The following is a 27,942-nucleotide window of genomic DNA, read 5'->3' as shown; positions in this document are numbered from 1 at the left end:
GGCATTACAACATATGTTATTTTATTCCATTTTCAGTTGTTTGTAAACAATTTAATGGGGCTAAAGCTGTTTCATAGTGGATATTTGAAGGTTTTTTATTCATTTCTTTTGTTTCCTATGCATAGTTATATAAAGTTGTAAGGACCTTGTTTTTGACAGGTTAAATAAATGGTCAGATACATGTTCAAAGTTGCTAGCTAGCTCCAATATTTCCATATATAAACCGCTATACAGCATTGCGACCTAACCATTTCATATACAAGTGCACTTGTTCATGTGTGAATAATATTTTACTAAAGAGAACCTCAGATCTTTAGTCTTTTACTGTGACCAGAAAGGTGACTCAAACTGTCAGCCATAATTTAACTTGAGGAACATTAATACGAAATGCCTTGCTTTGCAACTATAGCTTAAAGAAGGCAATCGCCTTTAAAGGGGTTGTCTCACTTCAGCAAATGGCATTTATCATGTAGACAAAGTTAAAAGGGTTCTCCAAGATTTAAATACTGGATAGGTCCTCAGTACCTGGTAGGTGGGGGTTCGACATCAGAGATCTAGATCACCTATCCAGAGGATAGGTCATTAGTATTTAAGTCTTGGAAAACATCTAATACAAGGCCCTTACTAATGTAATGTAATTGTCCATATCACCTCCTTTGCTGGCTTGATTCAGTTTTCCTTCACATTATATACTGGTCATATGTAGGGGTTATGCCCACCTCTCCAGTCCAGCAGCGGTGACCATACTTGTACACTATAGGAAAAAGCGCCGACCTCTCTGGTGGCCCGCACCATGGGAGCATACATAGCAGCACTATCACGGCCTCTTCATATCTATATGCACATACACCTTTAGGCTACCAATGAAAATGGTACCTCACATTGTTAGTGTGCAAACCATGTACTTCAACAAGGCGATCCACAGTCAAATAGCAAATGTCTCCCGCTTGAAGACTGCAACACCCTTTGATAACTACAGTGTAAAGGCAGAGTCTGCAGAACGATGCCTGACAGTGCCAGTTATCAGTAGGAAGAAGCTGCGTCTTTTGGTGCTCCAGTAGTTTCCAGTAGTAGTTTTAGGCAGAGCCACGGGTTGGGGACAGTTTATTGGCCAGCTTAGTCTTGGAATTTTCCCAGAAGCTGTTCATTGGAGATTTCCTGGGCTTCTTCTCTAGTGGTGATGGGAGAGGGGCAGAAATGAGAAGATCGTTTACTATCGTTTTTACTGAAACCAACAAGGTTTTATAGGCCATCGCAAAGCTGTTGAGTTCAGATGACATTTACCTAGTGTGTATGGGCACCTTTAGGCTATATGCACACGTTTCATATTGCACACATTTTTGTACACACATATTTATGTGCCCAAAAACTGCAGCGTAATACAGTACCAGCAAAGTGAATGAAGTTTGACAAATGCCATGTATACTTGGCGTATATTTTCTAAAATCTGCAAGTAACACATCCGGATTTTGATGCGGGTTTGGTGTAGAAAGGCAGAGAAATCCACATGAAAATCCGTGAGGCAGTTCTGTTTAGAGACAGACACCTAGGTGTAGGTAACCTCAGGGTGCTGTTCTGCATGTTACTTGCCTCAGCTATCTTTAAAGCCGCCTGTGATGTGATGGGAGCATGGTAGTCACCATTAATCTTCTTTTCCTGACTAGTATAGTTCCTCGGCAAGGTAAAATTTTTTTTTTCCTTAATCCTATTTTATTGGTCAGAAAAAAAATGGTCACTACTTTTTCCCTCTGTATCAACATGTTACACCTAAAGAACCAGTTCATTGCATTGAACAGCACCCTAAATCTCAGCTCCCTGGACCTTTTTTACAATTATTTCGGGGCAGAGTAGAAGATTTTGCTAATCATCAGCTTTTTGCTGAAAGTGAGAATTACATCTGAAAATAGGATGTATTTTTCTTTAGGGGTACCAGTAAATTGATTTATATCTTGTATAGTAGCTTGTTTTTTCTTCTGAGGCCTCACATTTGTCCACAGTAAATCCTCAATATATGTACAAACAGTGACAGAGTTTCATACGTTAAATGTCCCCTTTAAATCTCTTAAGAAATCTAGATTACAATATTACTGCAATGGAGAGCTGCAGCTGAAAGTGTGAATCAATAAAACTCTTACTATTCTGCAGAATATTATAACTGCCGCTCTGTTTGAGAAATGAGTAAGAAATGTTGGCTGGCAACTTCACCATTAATAGTTGGACAAAAGATTAGTTCTTACAGAAAGATTGCAACTACTCCAAGAGCTCATTTCAGAATGGTAAATTAGATTAGTATCAAGAGTACCAGAATTTGGTTCCCCACACTAACTCAGGTGACTGCATACAGTGACTCACGTGTAATTTAAAGTAATGGCATTCTCATGGGTAACTTTTAAAAATAAAAAGTAAAAAAAAGGTGTTTTTCATAATTAAAAAAATAAAGCTTCAAGTAAAAAAATAAATCCCAAAATAAAAACACACAAAATTGTTAAAAAGAAAAGAAAAACAGACATATTTTATATTGCCGCGTCCGGAACGACTGGCGCTATAAAAATATCACATGATCCACCCCCTCACCTGAACGACGTAGTTAAAATAAAATAAAAACTGTGCTCAAACACCAATTTTTTTGTCACCTTACAACACAAAAAGCGCAACACTAAGCGATCAAAAATGCGTATGCCCCCCAAAATAGTACCAATCAAACTGTTATCTCCTCCCTCAAAAAATGAGACCCTGCCTAAGACAATCGCCCAAAAAATAAAAAAGGTATGGCACTCAGAATATGGAAACACTAAAACACGATTGTTTTGTTTCAAAACATGCATTTATTGTGTAAAACTTAAATAAATAAAAAAAAGTAGACATATTAGGTATTGCGCATCCATAACAACCTGCTGTCTAAAAATATCACATGACCTAACCCCTCAGATGAACACCGTAAAAAAAATAAAAAAAGCTGTGTCAAAAAGCCCTTTTTTGTCACCTTATATAACAAAAAGTGTAATACTGAGCCATCAAAAAGTCATATTTGGTATTGTCGCGTCCGTAACAACCTGCTCTATAAAAATAGCACATGATCTAACCTGTCAGATGAACATTGTAAAAAATAAAAACGGTGCCAAAACAGCTATTTTTTTGTTACCTTGCCTCACAAAAAGTGTAATCTAGAGCAACCAAAAATCATATGTACCAACAAAACTGCCACCTTATCCCGTAGTTTCCAAAATGGGGTCACTTTTTTGGTGTTTCTACTCTAGGGTGCATTAGGGGGGTCTTCAAATGTGACATGGCAAGTTAAAATTATCCCAGTGAAATCTGCCCTCCAAAAAACATATGCCATTTCTTTCCTTCTGCGCCCTGCCGTGTGCCCGTACAGCAGTTTACGACCACATATGGGGTGTTTCTGTTAATAAAGGGTAATAAATATTGAGTTTTGTTTGGTTGTTAACTCTTGCTTTGTTACTGGAAAAAATTGATTAAATGGAAAATCTGCCCAAAAAAGTGAGATTCTGAAATTTCATCTACATTTTCCTTTAATTCTTGTGGAACACCTACATTTTTGAAAATCTGTTTTGAATACCTTGAGGGGTGTAGTTTCTAAAATGTGGCAATTTATGGGTGGTTTCTGTTATGTAAGCCCAACAAAGTGACTTCAGACCTGAACTGGTCCTTAAAAATTGGGTTTTGGAAATTTTCTTAAAAATTTTAAGATTTGCTTCTAAACTTCTAAGCCTTCTAACGTCCCAAAAAAAGAAAAGGTAATTTACAAAATGATCCAAACATGAAGTAGACATATGGGAAATGTAAAGTAATAATTATTTTAGGAGGTGTCACTATCTGTTTTAAAAGCAGAGAAATTAAAATTTTTAAAATTGCTAATTTTTCCAAATTTTGGTAAATTTGGTATTGTTTTAATAAATAAAAATGAAATATTTTGACTCAAATTTACCACTCATGTGATGAAGTACAATATGTGACGAGAAAAAAATCTCAGAATGGCTTGGATAAGTAAAAGCATTTTAAAGTTATCACCATATAAAGTGACACATGTCAGATATGCAAAAAATGGCCTGGTCCTTAAGGTGAAAAATGGCAGGGTCCTGAAGGAGATAATGGCTATGGTACATTATAACAGCTTTTATAGCAACAACTTAAATTCCTTTTTGGGTGACAAGATCTTCTATACATGTAACCACCAAAATTGCTCACAGAAACCTCTATCTGCTGTCAGGGCTGCCATCAGGAATTTTCAGGGCCCCATACAGGCAATCTGTATAGGCCCACTTATCCTTCTCACATTCATAACCTTAACAGTCATAACTTATTTTTGTTTGTGTCATGCCCCTTTTCATACACATACGGTAAGTAAGATTTTAATTTCTATCAATTTTGATTATGGGTTAAAGGGTTTCTACCACCACATTTTGACCTAATTAGCTGTCAGACACTAGCGATCTGCTAGTGTCTTCTGTACCTAACCATGCTATTGTAATTCCTTTCTCTGCAGCGGTTACCCTAAAAAACGTAGTTTTATTGGTATGCAAATGAGAATCTAGGTGCTATGGGGGCGTCTTTTCAGCACCTAAAGGCTCCGTCCACTCAACATTTCTGCCGCCCAGGGCACTCCAGCCCGCCCCTCTCCTCTAGATTGAGAGCCTACTCACGCCTGCGCCGTGTGCTTCTGTATTCGGCGCAGGCGCAGTGACTCCCTGCGCCGGCATCTTCACTGCGCCTGCGCCGATTACGGCGCAGGGAGCAGTCCAACAGTCACTGTGCCTGCGCTGAATACAGAAGCACACGGCGCAGGCGCGAGTAGGCTGTCAATCTAGAGGAGAGGGGCGGGCTGGAGCGCGCTGGGCGGCAGAAATGGTGAGTGGACGGAGCCTCTAGGTGCTGAAAAAACGCCCCCATAGCACCTAGAGGCTCATTTGCATACCAATAAAACTACGTTTTTTAGGGTAACCGCTGCAGAGAAAGGCATTACAATAGCATGGTTAGGTACAGCAGACACTAGCAGATCGCTAGTGTCTGACAGCTAATTAGGTCAAAATGTGGTGGTAGAAACCCTTTAAATGAAGGGGGAAAAAAACTATTGTTCCATTTTTATTTAGGCTGTTTATCAATCACCTTAAATAATATGTTCACTAAAGTATATTGTATGAGTTAGGCCTCATGCACACGACCGTTGTGTGCATCCGTGGCCGTTGTGCTGTTTTTTTTCGCGGACCCATTGACTTTCAATGGGTCCGTGGAAAAATCGGAAAATGCACCGTTTTGCAGCCGCATCCGTGATCCGTGTTTCCTGTCCGTCAATAAAAATAAGACCTGTCCTATTTTTTTGACGGACAACGGTTCACGGACCCATTCAAGTCAATGGGTCCGTTAAAGAACACTGATGCACACAAGATTGGCATCCGTGATCCGTGGCCGTGGGTTACTTCCATACAGACGGATCCGAAGATCCGTCTGCATAAAAGCTTTTTCAGAGATGAGTTTTCACTTCGTGAAAACTCATATCCGACTATATTCTAACACAGAGGCGTTCCCATAGTGATGGGGACGCTTCTAGTTAGAATATACTACGAACTGTGTACATGACTGCCCCCTGCTGCCTGGCAGCACCCGATCTCTTACAGGGGGCTGTGATCCACACAATTAACTCCTCAGGTGCTGCACCTGAGGGGTTAATTGTGCATATCATAGTCCCCTATAAGAGATCAGGTGCTGCCAGGCAGCAGAGGGCAGACCCCCCTCCCTCCCCAGTTTTAATTTCATTGGTGGCCAGTCCGGCCCCCCCTCCCTCTATTGTAATATCATTGGTGGCCAGTGTGCGGCCCCCCCCGGCCCCCCTCCCTCCCTCTATTGTATTATCATTGGTGGCCAGTGTGCGGCCTCCCCCGCCCCCCCCTCCCTCCCTCTATTGTATTATAATTGGTGGCCAGTGTGCGGCCCCCCCGGCCCCCCCTCTATTGTATTAATATCATTGGTGGCCAGTGTGCGTCCCCCCCTCCCTCCCTCTATTGTATTATCATTGGTGGCCAGTGTGCGTCCCCCCCGGCCCCCCTCTATTGTATTAATATCATTGGTGGCCAGTGTGCGGCCCCCCGGGGCCCTCCCTCCCTCTATTGTATTATCATTGGTGGCCAGTGTGCGGCCCCCCCTCTATTGTATTAATATCATTGGTGGCCAGTGTGCGGCCTCCCCTCTCCCCCCCCCCCCATCATTGGTGGCAGCGGAGAATTCCGATCGGAGTCCCAGTTTAACCACTCTAGGGCTCTGATCGGTAAACATGGCAGCCAGGACGCTACTGCAGGCCTGGTTGCCATGGTTACTTAGCAATATTACAATATTAGAAGCATCATACTTACCTGCTGCGCTGTCTATGACCGGCCGGGAGCTCCTCCTACTGACGGTAAGTGACAGATCATTAAGCAATGCGCCGCACAGACCTGTCACTTACCAGTAGGAGGAGCTCCCGGCCGGTCACAGACCTCGCAGCAGGTAAGTATGATGCTTCTAATATTGTAATATTGCTAAGTAACCATGGCAACCAGGCCTGCAGTAGCGTCCTGATTGCCATGGTTACCGATCGGAGCCCCAGTGATTAAACTGGGACTCCGATCGGAACTCTCCGCTGCCACCAATGATCGGGGGGGAGAGGGGAGGCCGCACACTGGCCACCAATGATAATACAATAAAGGGGGGGCCAGGGGAGGCCGCACACTGGCCACCAATGATATTACACAATAGAGGGAGGGAGGGGGGGCCGAGGGAGGCCGCACACTGGCCACCAATGATAATACAATGGAGGGAGGGGGGGCCGGGGGTGGGGGCCGCACACTGGCCACCAATGATATTACACAATAGAGGGAGGGAGGGGGGGCCGAGGGAGGCCGCACACTGGCCACCAATGATAATACAATGGAGGGAGGGGGGGCCGGGGGTGGGGGCCGCACACTGGCCACCAATGATATTCAAACTGGGGAGGGAGGGGGGTCTGCCCCCTGCTGCCTGGCAGCCCCTGATCTCTTACAGGGGGCTATGATATGCACAATTAACCCCTTAGGTGCAGCACCTGAGGGGTTAATTGTGCGGATCACAGCCCCCTGTAAGAGATCGGGTGCTGCCAGGCAGCAGGGGGCAGTCATGTACACAGTTCGTAGTATATTCTAACTAGAAGCATCTCCATCACTATGGGAACGCCTCTGTGTTAGAATATACTGTCAGATATGAGTTTCACGATCTAACTCATATCCGACAGTATATTCTAACACAGAGGCGTTCCCATGGTGATGGGGACGCTTCAAGTTAAAATATACCATCGGATTGGAGAAAACTCCGATCCTATGGTATATTAACTCCTGACTTTACATTGAAAGTCAATGGGGGACGGATCCGTTTGAAATTGCACCATATTGTGTCAACGTCAAACGGATCCGTCCCCATTGACTTGCATTGTAATTCAGGACGGATCCGTTTGGCTCCGCATGGCCAGGCGGACACCAAAACGACTCCAAAAATCAAGGAAGACCCACGAACGAAAAAACGGTCACGGATTACGGACCAACGGAACCCCGTTTTGCGGACCGTGAAAAAATACGGTCGTGTGCATGAGGCCTTATGATTGCAGGGATACCAAATACTACCATAACATTAACTGTACTTTTTACCGTTAATGAAAAATGCTGGAAAATAAAAGTAAAATGTTTCTACCATAACGTTTATAAAAAAAATATTTCACAGGTCTTTGCTAGAAATTGAATAGGCCTTTAGTGTGGTAGGTAGCAGGTGTACCACTAGACCATAGTCCTACTGTTTAGGCTACATTCACACGATGTTTTGCGGTCCGCAAATTGTGGATCTGCAAAACACGGATACCGGCCGTGTGAATGTAGCCAGCCCTATGACAGAAATGGCTATTCTTGTCAGCAATTGCGGACAAAAATAGGACATGCTCTATATTTTTTGCAGGGCCGAGGATCGGAACTACGGATGCGGACAGCACACAGTGTGCTGTCCGCATCTTTTGCATCCCCATTGAAATAAATGGGTCCGCACCCATTCCGCAAAATTGCGGAACGGATGTGGACCCAAAAATACAGATAGAATTTTTGTTGTGCTTAAAAAACTACTAAATAGTGTTACTGCTTTTTAGCAGTACTGGCTTCCATACAGAATGTCTGGGGTTCAGTTCCATGCAAAGAACTGTAAAATGATTTTAATAAAGGTTATGTCATAAAAATGTAATTTTAATTTTCCAGCATTTAGAATTTTTGGAAAAAGCTACATCGTTAATGTAAATCAAATAATAAAATACCAGAGCAAAAACATTACAATAAATGAATTTTTGTAATATGCTTAATAATAAATATCACAAAGCAATATTTGTTATCCCTGTAATCATTATAACTAGTACAATATAGTGAACATATTATTGATGGTGTCCGGTAAACAGCCTAAGTAAAAATGGTACATTTGTTTTTCCTTTCATTTCATTAATATTCTATTTATTTAATATTATTCCTATGAAGAAAACAGTAATACCACTTGGCAGCTTTTTAACCCCTTAAGGACACATGACGTACTGGTACGGCATGTTTCCCGAGTCCTTAAGGACACATGACGTACCGGTACGTCATGGCTTTAAATCGCGATTGCGGCGCCGCGGGGGTTAATCGGATCAGGATGACCGCTGAAATCCTTCATTTGACCCCCCCATATCGGCGATCGCAGAAAACCGCAGGTCAATTCAGACCTGCGGTTTGCTGCGTTTCCGGTCCATTCGGGTCTCCGGTCATCCGGGCCTCTGCATTATCGATTGCTTCAGGGAATATCACACTTCCATGGAGTACAACATTGTCCACGCTCTAGCACTCGATATAATAAATTCTTACTTGTAATTAGCAATCCAAAGAGCGGTCTCCCTAACTGCAGGCAAAATCCTCTGCTCCATTATTTGTAAGGATGCCTTCATTTACTCTGATCCACAATGTCCATAGAGGCATGTGGTAAAGGATAATTTTGCGCATTAATGATCCGGCTGTATCCAGGTACTTTTAGGTTCCTCCTGGTCACTGGTGCTTGTGAAGTCCATTGACTAATTTAGCTCTAACCTCCACTAGACTTCATATCCAGACGTAGACTCACTGGTCTGTGCTGCTGTAATAGTGTTCTCTATACTCCCTTAGCCTGGCCAGAGCCAAAGGGCTAAAATAGCAACTACATTGTGGACTGCTCTGACTCACCTCCTCCAATAACTTCCTCCTTTGTTCATTCTCATCCTCAACACACACATTGACTTGACACCCTCCCCCCAGCTATATATATATATATATATATATATATATATATATATCTCATATTTTTCACCCTATAAGATGCACCAGCCCATAAGACGCACCTAGGTTTTAGAGGGGGACAAGAAGAAGAAAATATTTTTCATTACACCTCAGGTCAGACCAGCAATCAGACCGCTAATGTTAATCAGACCTCCGCTTACAGCGCCAATCAGACCCCAATCAGACCCTCAATCAGACCTCAGATCAGACTCCCAATGCCTCAGATCAGCCCCCAAACCTCAGATCAGCCCCCAGCTTTATGTCAGCCATCAGCCTCACTTAGCCCCCAGCTTTATGTCAGCCTCATGTAACCCCAAGCTTTATATCAGCCTCATGTAGCCCCCAGCTTTATGTCAGCCATCAGCCTCATGTAGCCCCCAGCTTTATGTCAGCCATCAGCCTCATGTGGCCCCCAGCTTTATATCAGCCTCATGTAGCCCCCAGCTTTGTCAGCCATCAGCCTCATGTAGCCCCCAGCTTTATGTCAGCCATCAGCTTAATGTAGCCTCCAGCCTCATGTCAGCCCCCAGCCATCAGCGCAAATAAAATAAAAAAAAACACTTACCGCTCCTGCTCCTGGACGCCGCCACTCCTCACCTCCAGTGCGCTGTATCATCTTCCTGCTGCTGCTGTGCTGTGAACCGGCGCGCAGTGTGAGATCACAGTGCACCCTCCGAGGACCAGGAAGCGGTGAGAACAGAGACTTCACCGCTTCCTGGTCCACCTGTACTAAGCCCCATAATACGCAGGGGCGTTTTCCTTCCACTTTTGGGGCGGAAAAAATGCATTTTATAGGGCGAAAAATACGGTAAGTGTTGCCAGCACCACCTAGGGGCGAATAAAGGTAAATGACACTGCCAACCTGTTAAAGGGAATTACAGCATGAAACTACAATACATTTGATATGACATTTAGCAAGAGTTTAAAGTGCACATATAGCACATAGTGGGACACTGCATCAAGATGAATCAGGCATGGATCAGCCAGGATTTCCACACACCAATGCCTGATGCATCAGACTAGATCATCCATGGTACCATACCAACATTTTGACAAAAGAGACCGGTTTCTTCTGGTTACCTGCCTCAGCTACTATTCTGATGCTGTCACCCACCTGATTCCACACATCTGATGCCAAGTGCTCCTTACTTCACCCACCATCTTCAGGGGGTACTGGTATTGCCACCCACCTCCACAGTATGTCACCTTGCCACTTTGTGGCCTCCTGATGCTGCCGCCACCTCCAGACTCTGTCATTTTGCCATTCTGCGGCCTCATAATGCTGCCACCACCTCCACACTCTGTCATTCTGCCACTCTATGGTCTCCTCAGGCTGCTGCCACCAACACACTTTGTCATTGTTCCACTCTACGGCCTCCTGATGCTGTCGCAACCTCCAGACTCTGTCACCTTGCCACTCTGTGGCCTCCTCATGCTGATTCCATCTCAACACTATGTCATAGGGCCACTCTGTGGACTTCTCATGCTGTTCTACTCCTCCCCACTTTATGACTAGGCCATTATTTTGCCTTTCGGCCAGGCTGACATCATCATTTATTTGACCCTTCTGATCTGCCAGAAGGAAGGAACGGATCCTGTCTGTGTAGCGGCTGTAACGCCGGTATGGTCCGATCAGAATTGGTTTATGATTTGGTAGCCAAAAGCAGGAGTGGGTACAAAACACAGAAGACATGCAAATATTCCATTCATGTGTATCTCAGTTTTGGATCCACTCCTGTTTTATTTGGCATTCGCAATACTGATGGATTACTGACCAAATGCTGACCGAGTGAAGGCGGATGCACCACAGACGGGATCCGTTTTTTTGGGGGGTGGGGATTCGCTCTAATAGGATAAGCGGACGCAGTATAGAGGCACAAACCAGTTCTTAAATCGAAAGTTCAGTGTTTGTTCATACATTAGCAAGTTCACAAAACAAAGTCACTTTCAAGAAAAAAATAAAACTTGCAGTATTGGTGTTAGGTCACACCAGACAGGCTGTTCTGCCACAAAAAGTCCATCAGCAGGCTTTAGTCAGTCTGTTTCCCCTCACACGGGTCTCAGCGCTCCACCCCGGCACAAGCCTCAGATCCCAACACAGAGATCTCCTCTGCTGATCCCAGCTGTCTTTTAAGGGCAGCTAGGTGTTGCCCAAAACCCGGACCGGCACCTGAGATCCAGTCCGGTGTTTGACCCCACCTGGCCACCAATCAGTCCAGCAGCACACACTGGGAGGAAAATACCTGCCTCCCCATACAACTCCCTTTACTGTGTCACAGTGGTTATTGTTCTGACGGATCAGAGGAAGGGCAAAATAATCAGTGACGTCAATACAAACTTACTGCTGACACCCTCTCCACTCTGTCGGGGGGCTCTACTTGTATAAGCGTTTAATAGAGCAGGTTCTGTGGAATCAGCTGACGACGGGGTAAAAGGAGTGCGCTTCTTCTTGGCGCTAACATTGACCAGTAAGGCTGAATTCATACGTGATTTATTTGGTCAGTTTTGGCCCCGTGACTGCCCAAATCAGTGAAGTGTGCAGTGATTCTAAGAGCAACGCCTGTCATCTGCATGTCATACGGACTCGCAGTATTATTTCACTACCAAAGCAGACTCCATATGCGTGTTACTGCAAGGCACAGTGTTCTACACCGCTATAAAGGCTCTCTGCAGCCAGGAAATAGCAGTTTTTTAACTTAATTTGCCGCAAATTTATTCGGATCGAACCAAATTTTTCCTAAAAAAATCGGCAAACCGGCGAATCGAATTTTAGAAAAATTCGCTCCTCTCTAGTAATCACTACAACTTTTTCGCTTATTCAGATGTAATTTTTATGCCTTGGTGGTGTGTAAGTGTAGAATGGAAAGCACACAGACACTGACAAGTCAATGAGCCAGTCCGTGCAGCTTGTGCTTAATTTTTCCGCAAGACTTGCGGCCGTGCCACAAATTATAGAACACGTCCTATTCTTGTCCGTTTTGCTACAATATAAAATGAACAGCACACAAAAACATATGGTTTTATCATCTGGTACCCGGACAAGGTTCAGGTTGCTGGTATATGTAGAGAAAATTGTAGCATGCAACATTTAGATCCAATTTTAGAGGAAGACTTACCAGTTAAAGTGAACGGGTGTGTGATAAAGCAGCACTCAAACGCCTTCAACTTGTGGACTGTTTAAAATGTACACATTTAATGAGGCCAGTAGATGGATGAGTTTTACACCCCTTTCACACGAGTGAGTTTTTCGCTCGGGTGTGCGATGGGTGAAGTGAAAGCATAGCACCCGCACTGAATCCTGACCCATTCATTTCATGAGCGTTTTTTTCACGCATCAGTTCTGCGTTGCGTGAGAATTGCAGCATGTTCTGTATTCTGAGTTTTTCACGCAGCCCTGGCCACATAGAAGTGAATGGGGCTTCAGTAATAAAACGTTGCTAGGAGATATTGTTTTTAAACCTTCATTTTTTTTTCATGCGCGTGAAAAATGCATCGAAACGGATAAAAAACTGAACGCAATGGGAGACAAAATTGACTGAACATGCTTGCAAAATGGTGTGAGTTTCGCTGAACGCATCCTGAGCCAATCCGTATCGTTCGTGTGAAAGAGGCCTTAGATTGCTTCTCTGATAAAGCCCTCAATGGATGTTTTTTTTTCTGTCCTTCAAAAGTTTTATAGAATGGGAACTGATCTGCGCTTTTCATGTACCCTTTCTATATCAAAATTACAAACCGTTCTAGAACATTGCTATCTCAATTTCAAGGTGCGTGTAAAAACTTTAATTATTTGGACCTTCCTATTAACCCCTTCAACCCTGGGCCGGTTTTCACCTTCCTGCCCAAGCCATTTTTTGCAAATCTGACCAGTGTCACTTTATGTGGTAATAACTTTAAAACGCTTTTACTTATACAGGCCATTCTGAGATTGTTTTCTCCTCACATATCGTACTTCATGACAGTGGTAAAAATGAGTAAAAAAAAATATCTTTTTTACTCATAAAAAATACCAAATTCACCAAAAATTTTGAAAAATTAGCTAATTTCTATTTCTCAACTTTTATAATAGATAGTAATACCTCCAAAAATAGTAATTACTTTACAATCCCCATATGTCTACTTCATGTTTGGATCAGTTTGAAAATGAAGTTTTATTTTTTGGGGACGTTAGAAGTTTGGAAGCAAATCTTCGGAAAATTTCCAAAACCCACATTTTATGGACCAGTTCAGGTCTGAAGTCACTTTGTGAGGCTTACATAATAGAAACCACCAACAAATTACCCCATTTTAGAAACGACACCCCTCAAGGTATACAAAACAGATTTTACAAACTTTGTTAACCCTTTAGGTGTTCCACAAGAATTAATGGAAAATGGAGATGAAATTTCTGAATTTTACTTTTTTGGGCGATTTTACATTTTTATAAATTTTTTCCAGTAGTAAAGCAAGGGTTAACAGCCAAATAAAGCTCAATATTTATTGCCCTGATTCTGCGGTTTACAGAAACACCCCACATGTGATCGTAAACTGCTGTACGGGCACACGGCAGGGCGCAGTAAGAAAGGAACGCCATCTAGTTTTTGGAAGGCAGATTTAGCTGAACTGGTTTTTAGATGCCATGTCCCATTTGAAGCCCCCCTGATGCACCCCTACAGTAGAAACTCAAAAAAGTGACCACATTATGGAAACTACGGGATAAGGTGCCAGTTTTATTGGTACTATTTTGGGGTACACATGATTTTAAATTGCTCTATATCACGTTTTTTGTGAGGCAAGATAACAAAAAAATTTATGTTTTGGCGCAGTTTTTATTTTTACAGCGTTTACCTGAGGGATTAGATCATGTGACTTTTTTATAAAGCAGATCATTACGGATGTGGCAATACCTAATATGTCTACTTTTTCTTATTTATTTAAGTTTTACACAATAATAGCTTTTTTGAAACCGAAATAACGATATTTCAGTGTATCTATAGTCTGAGAGCCATAGCTTTTTTTTTATTTTTGATCGATTCTCTTAGGTAGGGTCTCATTTTTTGTCAGATGAGGCGACGGTCTGATTGGTACTATTTTGGGGGTGCTTATGTCTTTTTGATCACTTGCTTACTTGATGTAATGTGACAAAAATTGCTTTTTTGCGGTGTTCTCCTGAGGTGTTAGGTCACGTGATATTTTTATAGAGCTGGATGTTACAGACGTGGCGATACCTAATATGTATACTTTTTTTATTTTTTTCACTTTAGCACAATAATAGCAGTTTTGAAGCAAAAAATAATCATATTTTAGTGTCTCCATTGTCTGAGAGTGATAGCTTTTTTTGTTTTTTGACCGATTCCCTTAGGTAGTGTCTAATTTTTTTTGCGGAATGAGGTGAAGGTCTGATTGGTACTATTTTGGGGGGCATACGCCTTTTTGATCACTTGCTGTTGCAATTTCAGTGATGTAATGTGACAAAAATATATATATTTTTTTTTTACGGTATTCACCTGAGGGGTTAGGTCATGTGATATTGTTATAGAGATGGTTGTTACGGACGTGGCGATACCTAATATGTATAATTGTTTTATGTATTTCACTTTAGCACAATAATAGCGTTTTTAAACAAAAAAAATGATGTTTTAGTGTCTCCATGTTGTTTTTATTTTTTTGGGTGATTGTCTTAGGTAGGATCTCATTTTTTTCGGAATGAGGTGGCGGTTTTATTGATACCATTTTGTGGGACATACGCCTTTTTGATCGCTTGGTGTTGCACTTTTTGTGATGTAAGTTGACAAAAATTGCTTTTTTCACACCGTTTTTATATATTTTTATATTATTTTTTTTATGGCGTTTATCGGACAGGGTGGATCATGTCATATATTTATAGAGCCGGTCATTATTTACACGGCGATACCTAATATGTGTGGGTTTTGTTTTGTCTTTCTGCTTTTTATTATAAAATAAGTGGAAAGGGGCGTTTTTTTTCTTTTTTACTTAATAATAAATTTTATTAAAAACACTTTTTTTTTTACTTTTTTTTCTTTACTTTATTTCTGATGTTCACTTTTGGGGGTCTGATCCCCTCTGCAATACATTACAATACATCTTGTATTGTAATGCATTGCCTGTTAGGAGTATGACACTGAGTCATACACTAACAGGTTGCCTAGGAGACCCAGCCTGAGGCTGGATCTCCTGGGCACCCGTAGAAGGCAGGTCCCAATGCCATGCAAGGCATTGGGCAGCCTCTGCACGGCATCTGGCTGCCTTGTGACGCATTGGGTCCCCGCCACAGCAGCACGGGGACTCGATGCGATCACTCACATTACACAAACCCCTTCTATGTCGCGGTCAGCGCGGACCGCCGCATTGAAGGGGTTAATCCGCCGGCATCGACTTTTACCACGATGCCACGGATACAGCAGGGGCCCGGCTACCACGTGCGATCACCATGACATACTATTACGTCAAATTGCGGGAACGCAGTGGTTCCCATGATGTAGTAGTACGTCATAGGTCGGGAAGAGGTTAATGTCTGTACATTTTACCATTTAAAATATCGAACAATGAAAAGGTTATATAAAATTATTTGGCAAACATTTTAAATGCGCCCCCTCACTGCTCCCTGCTGAATTCTTTGCTCATTCATTTTATGGACGAAGCTCTGAGCCCTGCACAGATGAATAGAGAGAGATTAGCTGCTGCAGAGCACCTTTGTATTAAAAATTATGATTGAATACACGTTCAGGCATTCATTGGCAGCACGGTAAAGTGCACCAACTACAGTTATAAAGCCTCTCCAGGTATTTCTAGCTGTGATGACTGTTCTTAAACCCCATGAAACTAAGTGCATTTAAATATGATTGTTCTACTCAGTCTCTTTGTTCTCGAAAGGCAAAAAAAATTGTCACCGGGCCACAACTTGGAAATTACACTTATGCAGTAAAAATACTTTCACACAAAACAAACTTTGCAGGTTAACTGTTCTTGTTTCATCATGGCTTAAGAAAAAACTTTTTTTCTGTTTAGAGTTTCTCTTTTTCCTCTTTTCTGCTTACTATAAAGAATAATTTCACAGCAGGTATCAGTACATATTGTCATATTCTATGAAGAATTATATTCTTATATAGTCATTTTACAACATACACAGCACTAGATCATTGGTGTTAAATCTTTTTAATCCTTGAAAGGGTTTTCTGGGATTACAGTGGTTTTAAACTGATATGTTTATATAGTTGCTTACCTCATGTACAATTCAATTGGACTCTTCTGGGCCGTTTTCACCGTGTAAGCAAATCACACCGATTTGTTTACATCCTGTATTCTTTCTTGCCACAGCTTCAGCAGTGCCCCTAACAGCGCCCATCTAGTTTATAGCTCCTCCCACCCAGCTAGTTACTTAGACACTCCCCTATCACTATCCCCTAACAACACCCAGCTATTGTATAGCTCCTCCCACCCAGCTATTTACATAGACACTCCCCTATCACTGTCCCTAACAACAACCATCTAGTTTATAGCTCCTTCCACCCAGCTAGTTACATAGACACTCCCCTATCACTGACCCTAACATCATCCAGCTAGTGTGAGGAATATGGATTAATATTTACTGTCAGCCATGTTCCCACACCAACCATCTGCTGAAAGGTAGCAGAGGTAGTGAGCGCCACAGGGGAGGCCCTGCTTCAAAGCCAGCCAGATGGCAGAGAGCCTTGAGCAGTCCACCTTTATTTACATTTCTCACCTCCATTCAGCCAGCCGGAACCCAGCTAATGGAACAGGAAAAACTTCACTGCAGGGGGTCTAGGCCATTCCTCAGTTCAATGAACATTATCAGATATCATGGAACCGGCGGTTCATAAGGAATTATGAATCGCCCGTCCATCACAGGCAAAAACCTGATGCATATTTGTGTCCCTGTGGCCACGATGAACAGGCCAGTGGTCGTAGTTTGGTGGTGGGAGGCCAGGGAGGGGAGATATACATATTTCCCCACAGAAACCAAATAACGGTACCATGCTTGGACTCTACTGGTATCCAGAACCCAGGCGGATACATTGGTCCCAGAACTACCTCCCTGTGACATTCTGGTCTGGAGCTATGGACCCTAATGGGTTTTGTGGGTCCTTGGCTGCCAGCCCCAGAAGAGGAGGAGTGGACCCTTCCCAGGGGAGGGGAGGGGCTGGCTACAAGTCAAAAAGCCCATGCAAGCCAGCGGGCGGCGTCTTTTTCTGAAGGGGGGTCACGCTGCATCAGGTGTTTGAAAGGGACCTGGAAACGGCTGATATCACTGCCTCCCAGGTGACGACGCCCAAGGATTACAACCACTATTATCCTTCACAACCCAAAGGACTCATATACCTGGTAAACTGAATTTTTGCTCTGTTTAAACCTGTGTGTACCATACTACCTATATTTGTAACCTCAGACCACTGTATATATTGTTTGTGTGTATAGTGTTATTTCTAGTGAGCCCTTAAGGCGATTAAATATATAATTTAATCTTGTGCTGTCTTGTATCTTGATCTCGAATCCCCACATCCGTGCTTCGGCCTAGTTATACGCTACCGCGGGTTGGCTTCTTACCCTATATAATCCTGTCAGCGGACCAGGCTTATATCGAACAAGAAACTGGTGGGAGTCTTCTCAGACTGAGAGCGTGCTGTTTCACTGGGGCGGTGAAAAGGCTCTCTCAGCTTGTTGCCTCTCTGTGCCCGTGTGGACAGGAGGAGTCTGTGAAAACTGTACCAAGACTGACCTTACCTGCTCCTCCAGGAGGGCGTAACGTCACATCTCGGTAACCAGTGACCATACCGTATCTCGCTGGCTCTACGTATTTGACGTCCGACGTCAGTCGGGATACTGTATTCGTCACAATTAGTTTATAGCTCCTCCCACCAAGCTAGTTACATAGACACTCCCCTACCACTATCCCCTAATAACACCCAGCTAGTGTATAGCTCCTCGCACCCATCTAGTTATATAGACACTCCCCATCACTGCCCCTAACAACACCCAGCTAGTTTATAGCTCCTCCCATCCATCTAGTTATATAGACACTCCCCTATCACTGCTCCTAACAGCCAGCTATTTTATAGCTCCTCCCACCAAGCTAGTTACATAGACACTCCTCTATTACTATCATTTAACAACACCCAGCTAGTGTATAGCTCCTCCCACCCAGCTATTTACTTACATACTCCCCTATCACTGTCCCTAACATCCATCTAGTTTATAGCTCCTTCCACCCAGCTAGTTACATAGACACTGCCCCTAACACCCAGCTAGTTTATAGCTCCTCTCACCCATCTAGTTATATAGGCACTCCTTTATCACTGCTCCTAGCAGCCAGCTAGTTTATAGCTCCTCCCACCCAGCTAGTTACATAGACACTCCCCTCTCACGGCTCTTGTTGCTGCCTTGACACTCCCACAGGCATAAAATCACAGGAAATAGGAAATAACTGCACGGACATGGTCATGTTACAAAATTATAGCTACCTTCATAAATGATATGGTAAGATATGCCACCAGTGTCAAAAAGGTGTGGGTCCCACCTCTGGGACCCACACCTATCTCTAATACAGGGCCCCCAAAGTGAAGAATGGCGTACCACGCAAGCACGGCCACCGTTCATTCAGTTCTATCGGAGTGCTGAAAATACCCAAGCGCTGGCTTGGCTATTTCTGGAAATCCCATACAGGTGACTTGTGCAGTGGGCTCTCCATTCACTTCCATAGGAGTCCTGGAAATAGCCAAGCACGTAGAAAATATACCACCAAAGTGTGAGGTAAGCCACCCCCTTTAAAAAATATTTATGTAAGGCTGCATTCACATCTCCATCAGAGATGATCAAAAATGACAAACCGGGTATTTATGCTGAAAAGCAGCCGGATCACCACCATACCTCATTAGTCAATGGGGATCTGACTGAGAACTAGTGAAAATCACAGCTAGGACAGTAACCCGTCAAAGGGGAGATATCCTTATAGTGGTGTAATTACAAGTATCCCTATCACAGAGTACCACTATAGTATAAAACGTAACCTTTATTATACTATTAAAATAACCCCACATATAGCACGTATTAAACAAAACAACAAATAATACACATAGTCGGGACTCGGTGGTCATCAGTCTTCCATGATGTAGGAAGGGGCAGTTTCATAGGCAGGGTAGTAGTCCTAACTTGGGGCTCTCTCCCTACTATTCACCCTAAATTTGGGTACACTTTCAACTCTATTGTATGTTATTAATATTCTTAAAGGGTACCTCGATAGTTGGAAAATACCAACATATATATGTAAGGTCCCTTATCCCAGGCTCATCAGGGGACACTCAACACGTGTCCCAATCGGCATCAGACAGGTATAAAATAGAGTAGTAAACGTTCAATGGTAACAATATATTGATAATTAATAACTTATTCAGCCGCAAATTAATGATCAAACTCAAAGTATAGACCAAAGGTTATGTTTGGCTTGCAGCCCCACTGCTCCCCTCAACTACTTGTACAAACACTTGAGATACAGAATTGTTACATCCATATGTTGCATGCCGCGCATTGTATTAATTGCATCAGTAATACTTGCGTGCCCGGAATTCTACCCAAAATGGTCACATTGGATCACCAGTAAGTAAGGTTACTCTACTCTTGGTAGATACAAGCCGCTGATCCAGTGATCTGTATCCAGCCTCCTATCGGTGTAGGTAGATTGACCGAGTCCCGACTATATGTATTATTTGTTGTTTTGTTTAATACGTGCTATATGTGGGGTTATTTTAATAGTATAATAAAGGTTACGTTTTATACTATAGTGGTACTCTGTGATAGTGAGAACTAGTGAATCCAGCAATGCCAGATCCGGTGAACTCTGGCAGGCTGTTCTCTGCCGGAGCAGCCTGCTGGAAATGTTCACCAGGGATGTGAACGTGGCCTAAACCAGAAGAACCCTTTAATGTTTGGGGCATCATCTTCTGCCAAATAAGATTTTTTTTGTATATATGTTTGGTTTATCTATTTAAGTGTTCTTGCATGGCAAGACCACTTACTGTTATCTCACATATATAGTCTTATTATTATAGCCAAATTTACCACCCTAACTCCTCCCACAGTTTTTACACTACATAGACATTAATACAGCGAAACTTGCGGATTGTTCCCGATTGGTGTGCTATTACTTTGTGGAACGTTTCGCTGAATGGTTCACAAAATATCTGCGTTTTTGTGGCGAAATTGGTCCCATAGGAATGAATGGCGGAATGTTCAAAACTAGAGTGTGAGCTGAAAAATCAGGACATGATTTCTAAACTGCCACCACTCCCTCATTTTCAAGCCCACCTACACAAATCTTATATCAAAATGTTCAGCTATCCCTCCTGCAACAAGTCATAGTCCTGATAGTTTTCACAATATGACCATTTGTTTGCAACTCATGACGCCCATTGACATTCATTGAAACTCCACTCTAGCCACCTCAAATTTGAAGGGCAATTTCTAAACTACGACTGTGACTTCATTTTTAATATTTCAGAGACATACTGCATCAGAATGTAGGTCTGGGTCTTGTGATTCTGACAATATAAGGCTCTTCGCTGAAGGATTTCGAATTTTTAAACTACAACCGTTTGAAGGTGGCAACCTCCAGTGAAGTGAGCAAGTTGGAGCAGTTTGTTTTTAACCGCTCTTCTCTGCCCTTGCTGTAGAGTGAGTTGCCATAGGAACCCAGGTGTGTGAGCAGCCAGCAGAGTGACAAAAGCTAGAGTGTGAGCTGAAAAATCAGGACATGATTTCTAAACTCAAAAACACAAATGCAATAGCACTCTGCAACCAGCACTCTGCCCTGCCTCTATGCTGGATGCTGAATGAGGCATTGGTGTACATTTTGGCCAAAGCGTAATAAGCCACTCACCACGTCAAGGTCGCCTCTATGAGTGGTCCCTAACACTAGTTCCTACCTGTTTATGGGCCATGATAGCCACACAAAGTCCAGGGAGCGCAGGTACAGCATGCACGCCAGGCACACTCTGCTTTTAACCCCGTCCGGTGCCGTGACAGCTTTCATCGGAGCATGCATGTTGGTACTTGCATCCCTGGATCCGATGAAAGCTGTCACGGCACCGGACGGGGTTAAAAGCAGAGTGTGCCTGGCGTGCATGCTGTACCTCCAAGAGTGCTATTGCATTTGTGTTTTTGAGTTTGTATATGTATTTCGCCATAGCGATGTGCACCTGCATACAGGGTTGTGCTGACTAAATCCCCCACATGATTTCTAAACTGCCACCACTCCCTCATTTTCAAGCCCACCTACACAAATCGGCTGCCAATGTTTTAAATAAATAAAATAAAAGTTGCAATGCATTTGTCACTCTATCAAGCTTGCCATGTGCGCTTTTTAAATTTGATCAATCAATTGGTTAGTTTAATGTTTACTATCTTTACTCACTCCAAACACTCCACACAGTTACTCTGCCCACTCCATAAAGTTACTCTGCCCAGTCCAACCTTTCCACAGTTACTCCAGCCACTGCAACCATACAACAGTTACTCAAGCCATTCCACCCATTTACTCCGCCCACTCCAGTTGTAGACTGGCAAGAACACTTCACACAATTTCCCCAGAAATGGTAGCTTTTCTTGTTCATATATATGCTTCTTACCCAAATAGATGTATCCAAAAACCACCAAACAGTGTCAAATAATACTATAATATGATGTATAGATAATATCTCCATACAGTGTCCACATTACAATACCCTACACAGTTCATATCCACAAATAAAACTGTCATATAGTTCCTACATGAGAAATTGTCATACGAAGGCCAAATAATAGCACTACATGCCTCTATTTGGTAGTGGATGATTGAATAGGAAAAAACATCACTAAAATGAAGATACGCCTTGCATAAAATGTATAACTCTGTTATGAATACAACAGTTATGGATCACTGCTAGGCTAAAGTCTTTTTTTTAGACTTGGTGTCTGAGTTGTTGTGGTTCCTAAACACTTCCACTTTGTAATAATACCTACCACTCACAGTTGACTGTGGAATATCTGGAAGGGTGAAATGTCATGGAATGGACTTGATGCAGTGGCGACATTCTATTAGAGTACCACGTTCAAATTCAGTGAGCTCTTTAGAATGAGCCACTCCTTCACAAATGTTTGTAACAGCAGTCTGCAAAGTAGGGTGCTGGATTTTATACACCTTTGGCAATGGGACTGAATGAAACCTCTGAATGGCATTTGCCTATTGTAGAAATTGTGTACATTGGGAGGTTCATTTTGATGAAAAACTTACAACCATGAGAAAGATTTTAGATGTTTAATACATGGTTTATTTCTTTTACCTCTACAGAAAACCAGATATGAAGTTTATGTACAGCTTCTGAAAGATGGTGGCAAGGAGCTGCTGGCCAACGGGGAAAATGATAATTCTGGCCTGAAAAAATCTCATTCCAGCCCCTCCCTAACTCAAGATTCATCACCAGCCAGTGCCAAGGTCAAGCGTAACATTTCGGAAAGGAAGGATTACAGGCCAGAGACGCCCAGCATCAAGCAGAAGGTTACCTAAGAGGCATACAATGAATCAAAGCTGGAGTCAGTCAGCAAGAGCAGCAAAATATTTCCTCCGTCACAATTGTTACTATCTGTGGTTCATTCAAACAACAAAACAAGTCTGTGACTGACCGGAGCTTGATAGCATTTTCTCTTGCACATTCCTTTTTGCTGTTGACTGCTCACTGTATCGTAGTTGTCTTTGTTCCCAATATGCAGTGTGGTATTTTGGCTTATGACAACTCATGAGCTGCAGGTTCACTTCAGAACTGAAAGGTATAGTTAAGAATGCACCTTTCTTCATAGGGCAGTTCCAATCCATGCGTGCCCAAGAGTCCACCATTATGCACCTTCAACGTGTTCTTAGTTTTTGCAGAGGGTAGACTGGTGTTGGTTTACTGCAGTTGAAAATAATTTTTTTTCATTATGCCAATTACACAAAGTGTTAGATCTAAATTGGGATTTCACATGTCGTTGAATAGGCAGCACAGGCCTGACCGGTGTCCAGCGTCTTGCCTCCTCCGTTTTTACCGACATTAGTCTCTTGATATACAATTGCACGTTTGAGCTTGTGTAGTCTGGACCATTAAATTAAGATGTACGATTTTGGTCAGGGCAGTGTGCACGTTCAGTTTTCAATCTGCACATTATATATCATGTCTGCTAAGCATTATTCAAGGTCAATCAATTTATGAATGTATTGTACAGTTTCATCTCAGTGGTTCGCAAAGTCGGGGCAGGCTTTTTGCTTCTCCATACGGAGATCTATGGGTTTGCAGAGAATGGCTAAATAGGAGCACATTTCCCATTCAATAGAGAAATCCGTAGGCAGGCCTTTACTAGTGATTTGCGGTAAGAATATTTGAACATTTCTGCGCTAATTACAGTACCTGCCTGCTTCGCATTTCACCAGCTCTCCTGCATATTTCATTCTATAATAGATGCATGGTATACCTACTACAGGTTTCAAAGAAAGCTGTCATTTTCAATCACATATAATATTTTTTCACTATCTTTGAACTTTGTAGCTCATTCAACATGAGGAGATGCAGAATCCAAAGGGTATAATTACTGACAGATCGCAAAGATGTGCTCTCATCATGTATCATCACGACTTGTATTAGATATGTCTCCCTTAAAAATGCATTTTACTGCTGCCAGTCGTGATGCAGATGGTAGAGTCCCCCAGATTCAGCCGTCCTTCTAATTGTATGCTTCTGATGCGAGTTACTATGTGTAAATATTCTGATCAAGGGGGTTCTGTATCTAATGGATGCTGACAGAGGAACTGTCATCAGTTTTAGAATGCATCATAACACCGCTCTAAAGAGACCACAGTTGAACATCAAGCTACAACGCAAAAATGAGACATTTGCTTTTTCAGCTTGGTTTATAGATCGACCGCCGCTAAGTTTTAATGAATTGCTATTGGTTTCAACTAATTAGCATGAAGTAAGCTTTTAGCTTAATTTATACACAATTGTCTCCAAAAACTGTTTTAACCGAGGTTATTAAACCTGCCAAACAAATCAATTTCTAGAATTATTGTGCTTTCCAAATCTAACAGTTTTTAATATATATATTTATCCTTATCCCTAAGCCAAGGCTGTGCCAGTTTGATTAATGAAACAACCTTTCCTTGCTCAGCAGCTTAGCTAACAGCTTTCTGTTCGGAAGGCACATTTAGAATGGACTGTGAGCACAGGAGACCTGGCACTCAAAGCTGAATTATGCATTTGCTTCCTGTATCCAAGGGAAAAAACAAGTATATTGAATTTTGGGTCCAGTACACAATATCCAATTTTTTTTAGTTATTTCTACATAATGCATTTTTTATTTGCAAGTACAGTTACTTTGCTTATAGATAAAGGTTCGTAGCCATGCAGTAAGCTTTAGACATATGTATTCTGAAGCTAGGCATGTTGTAAATACCCATTCCATCTTGAATAAATTCCAGGGAGAAATTTAGGGGAACATGGACAAACAAAAATGCATACCTAGAAAGGGCTTCTGTATACAGGGACATTTTATAGTGTTTGAGTGTAGTTGTTAGAATTCAGCAGCACTGGAACAGAGCAGATTCGCCTTCCTACCTGTCATGGACCACAGAAGGGAATGAAATCAGCTCTCTATTAGACTGCATCTCTATGAGGACTTGGGGCTGTCCCCTGAAAAATACAGGTACTTCTATCCATGAACTATGTCTAGTATTGCAGATCGTTACCATTTACTGGGATGAGCTTCACTACCAGAAACAGCAAATAGAGAAGTGTGGCACTGTTTCTTTAAAAAAAAACTGTATTTCTGTTCCTTGGCACACCTTTAAAGGAAAACTAAACAAAGAAAATATATTTTAAAAAATCACATCTTTTCCTCCCTAAATCGCATGTTTTCTTCAATCCTATCGTCTCATATTACAATTAAAATGGAGAAATATATATATATAAAAAAAAATCTGATCTTGGTGTCCCAGGAGTTCATGTAGACCCACCCTCCTCACCTTTACTGTCTTATGTCTGACTGTAGGACAGCTGGCTGCAGCAGGAGCCTCCACCCTCTGCCATGCCTGCAGTAGGACAAAAACGTATTTAAAGTCATTTCTGTCCATTTTGATAATCCCCTCACAACCTCAGTCAACCACCTGTAAAACATGGATGAGATCAGCAGGAGATTAACCCTTATGTTCTCTGATGAATTTCTACAAGTCCGTTGGTGTCATGCCCATTCAGAAAATGCTGCAGGCAAACCGTGAGGGCACCTATATTTCTTGTTTACTTTTATCATTCATTAGTAGATTTAGTGCTCCACATTTAAATGTGGCTACCTTTTACTATGCTATCTATTGGCAGCTTACATTTCCTATTGTGGCTACGGAAAGTGCCCAGTATATTGTAAACAGCCTGAACTTTTCATTTACATTTGAAGTGCAGATATCTTCGTTTCACGGGCCTGTGTAACATCAGTTTTACGGATTTAACCTCAATAGGCCAGGTCTCCTACACAACCAGTATGATTAATGCTGTTATTTATTGATGTTTTTTGTCTATTACATGGCATTATCTGAAGGTACACGAGACTGACACTTGTTAATATTCTACATGTCAGAAGACTTAGATGAAGGACTGATAGGCTCTGTATTCTGTGTACATGTCATATGTATAAAATGTATATATGGTCTTTGTGTTCGTGTGAAGGAATTATTTTTATTTTCTTTTAAAAGGTACGATTCCTCAATAGTTTTTTACATTGAGGTTTATGAATCATGTTGGTTTGCACAGTGTAATTTTGCTTTTCCTATTATTTTCTAATACAGAGTATATCTGCTACCCGATTTTCATCTCCCATTAGCCTGACAGCTAATATCTTTTAGCTTTATTTTTATTTTTATTTTTTTATACAACTTAGAAAGAATATAGCATACCAGTTGCTTCTCACTTTTCACAATTTAAAGAGGTAACTTTTGTTACATGTGCAATGCAGGGGGAAATTCTGTTCCCTCGTGATTATCAAAAGCACTCCAACTGGTATGTAATATTTTAGAAAATCTCCACGAGACTCGTATGGAAGCATATACCATAAGTAAGGGTTTATTAATGCATCAGATTGCGTAACAAATATTTTTATTTGACAGCCCTGTATGAATATTCCTTAAAGGGGTGTCCAAGTTGGACAAAATACTTTTGGGGAAGGGGGATCGATGAGATTTATTAATAAAAGGAACATTACTTATCCATGTATTCTCCCACCATTTCTATACTGTGGCTTTGATCCTCCCTGCTGGTGTCTCTGATCACTTGGCTGTAGCTTATTTTTAATAAAGGGGTAGGTAATGCTTCTTTTAGTATTTTATCGAATTGCCCCCCTTCCTGTGCAATATGTTGCCCAACTCGGACAATTTGTTTAATAGACCACATCTGTTTTAAATATTCCCTGATCTAACCTGGAAAGCAATTTTTTAACCTTGCATTGAGGCCTTATTCACACAGACTAGTGAGCGAGCCAAAACCAGGTGTGAACACAGAAGAGGAGGAAATCTTTCCATGATATCTTACCTCTGTGTAGGCATCACTCCTGGCTTTGGCTCAGAATCCCTGACGGAAATCAATGACTAAACATTGACTGTGTGAATAAGGCCTTATGCCCTGAGCTTTCATTCAGTCTGCTATTATTATTGATGGATGCTGTTATTAGCTAATCAAGCTGCTTTTATTTCTCAAATATCCATATACTTTACAAGACAAATCTGCCTAAAGCATTAGTTTGCTGCCACACGTCATTGCTGTGCTGTGTTTTCAATATGGGGGAAAAAAAGAAAAAGCACCAAAAAAGTCATGCAGTCTTTGCAACTACCCACCTACCATTTATGAATATGGTATTTATTAGGGCTCTTTAGTGTGTCTATTCTACCTTGCAGAAAAGTTTATCATGTTGCGGTACATTTACCCAGGATTGGATGTTCTATTAGGTACAAGAGTCAGTAAGACAGTCAAGTAGTCACTCTCCAGTACTGATATACATGCAGTGTAGCTCTTTGCTGTAATAGAAAGAAACAAAAAGTTGCACTTGACAATGTAAAAAATAAATAAATCTGGTCCATGGTTGACTGGTTGTGGCAGCACCCAAATGCTAAAGGTGGAAGCAATGTCTGTCCATATGTAATAAGATGTAGTAGCAACATTTTCTTGAAATAGACAAATGCTAGTGTTCGTGAGGTCAATTTTATTACTTTTGTTTTATTCTGCTTTACATGAAGTGCTTTCACTAAGGCCTTTTTCACACTGTGTCGGCAGTGTTCCTGACAGAAACCTTGGGTGCTTGTGTTTAACAGATTCCACAAAGGGGCATCCTTCCTGCATAGGCAGTCATGCTACAAAAATAAAAAAAATATAAAACATTTGTGCTCTACTTGAATACTGTATGAAATAGTGCAGTATTCCATGCAGTAAAAAAAAAAAGTACTCTCCTCAGGGATCCCCTATTGAGTCCGTACAATCGCTGCCTGGTTCCCTGCCACTCTCTGCTTCCTGGTCCAGCAGTGACATCCTGACACAGGGACATGTGACCGCTG

The 27,942-nt window shown here is 42.0% G+C and overlaps 1 protein-coding gene across 2 annotated transcripts in view; it reads left to right on the top strand.

Moving 5' to 3' along the window:
- The window catches only part of PSD3 (pleckstrin and Sec7 domain containing 3), a 444,727-nt gene extending 418,461 nt beyond the window's left edge, over positions 1 to 26,266 (top strand). For both annotated transcript variants that reach the window (XM_040417899.1, XM_040417898.1), the window contains one exon: positions 22,675 to 26,266. In XM_040417899.1, coding sequence (XP_040273833.1) covers positions 22,675 to 22,890 — 216 coding nt within the window. In that variant the 3' untranslated portion in view covers positions 22,891 to 26,266. The remainder of the gene's footprint in view (positions 1 to 22,674) is intronic.
- Positions 26,267 to 27,942: the final 1,676 nt, after the last annotated feature.

The sequence above is a fragment of the Bufo bufo genome, chromosome 2 (genome assembly GCF_905171765.1).
Source record: "Bufo bufo chromosome 2, aBufBuf1.1, whole genome shotgun sequence".
In the NCBI taxonomy this organism is placed as follows: Eukaryota; Metazoa; Chordata; class Amphibia; order Anura; family Bufonidae; genus Bufo; species Bufo bufo.
The sequence above is the reverse complement of the archived record's forward strand: the minus strand, read 5'-3'. Positions and strand labels throughout refer to the sequence as shown.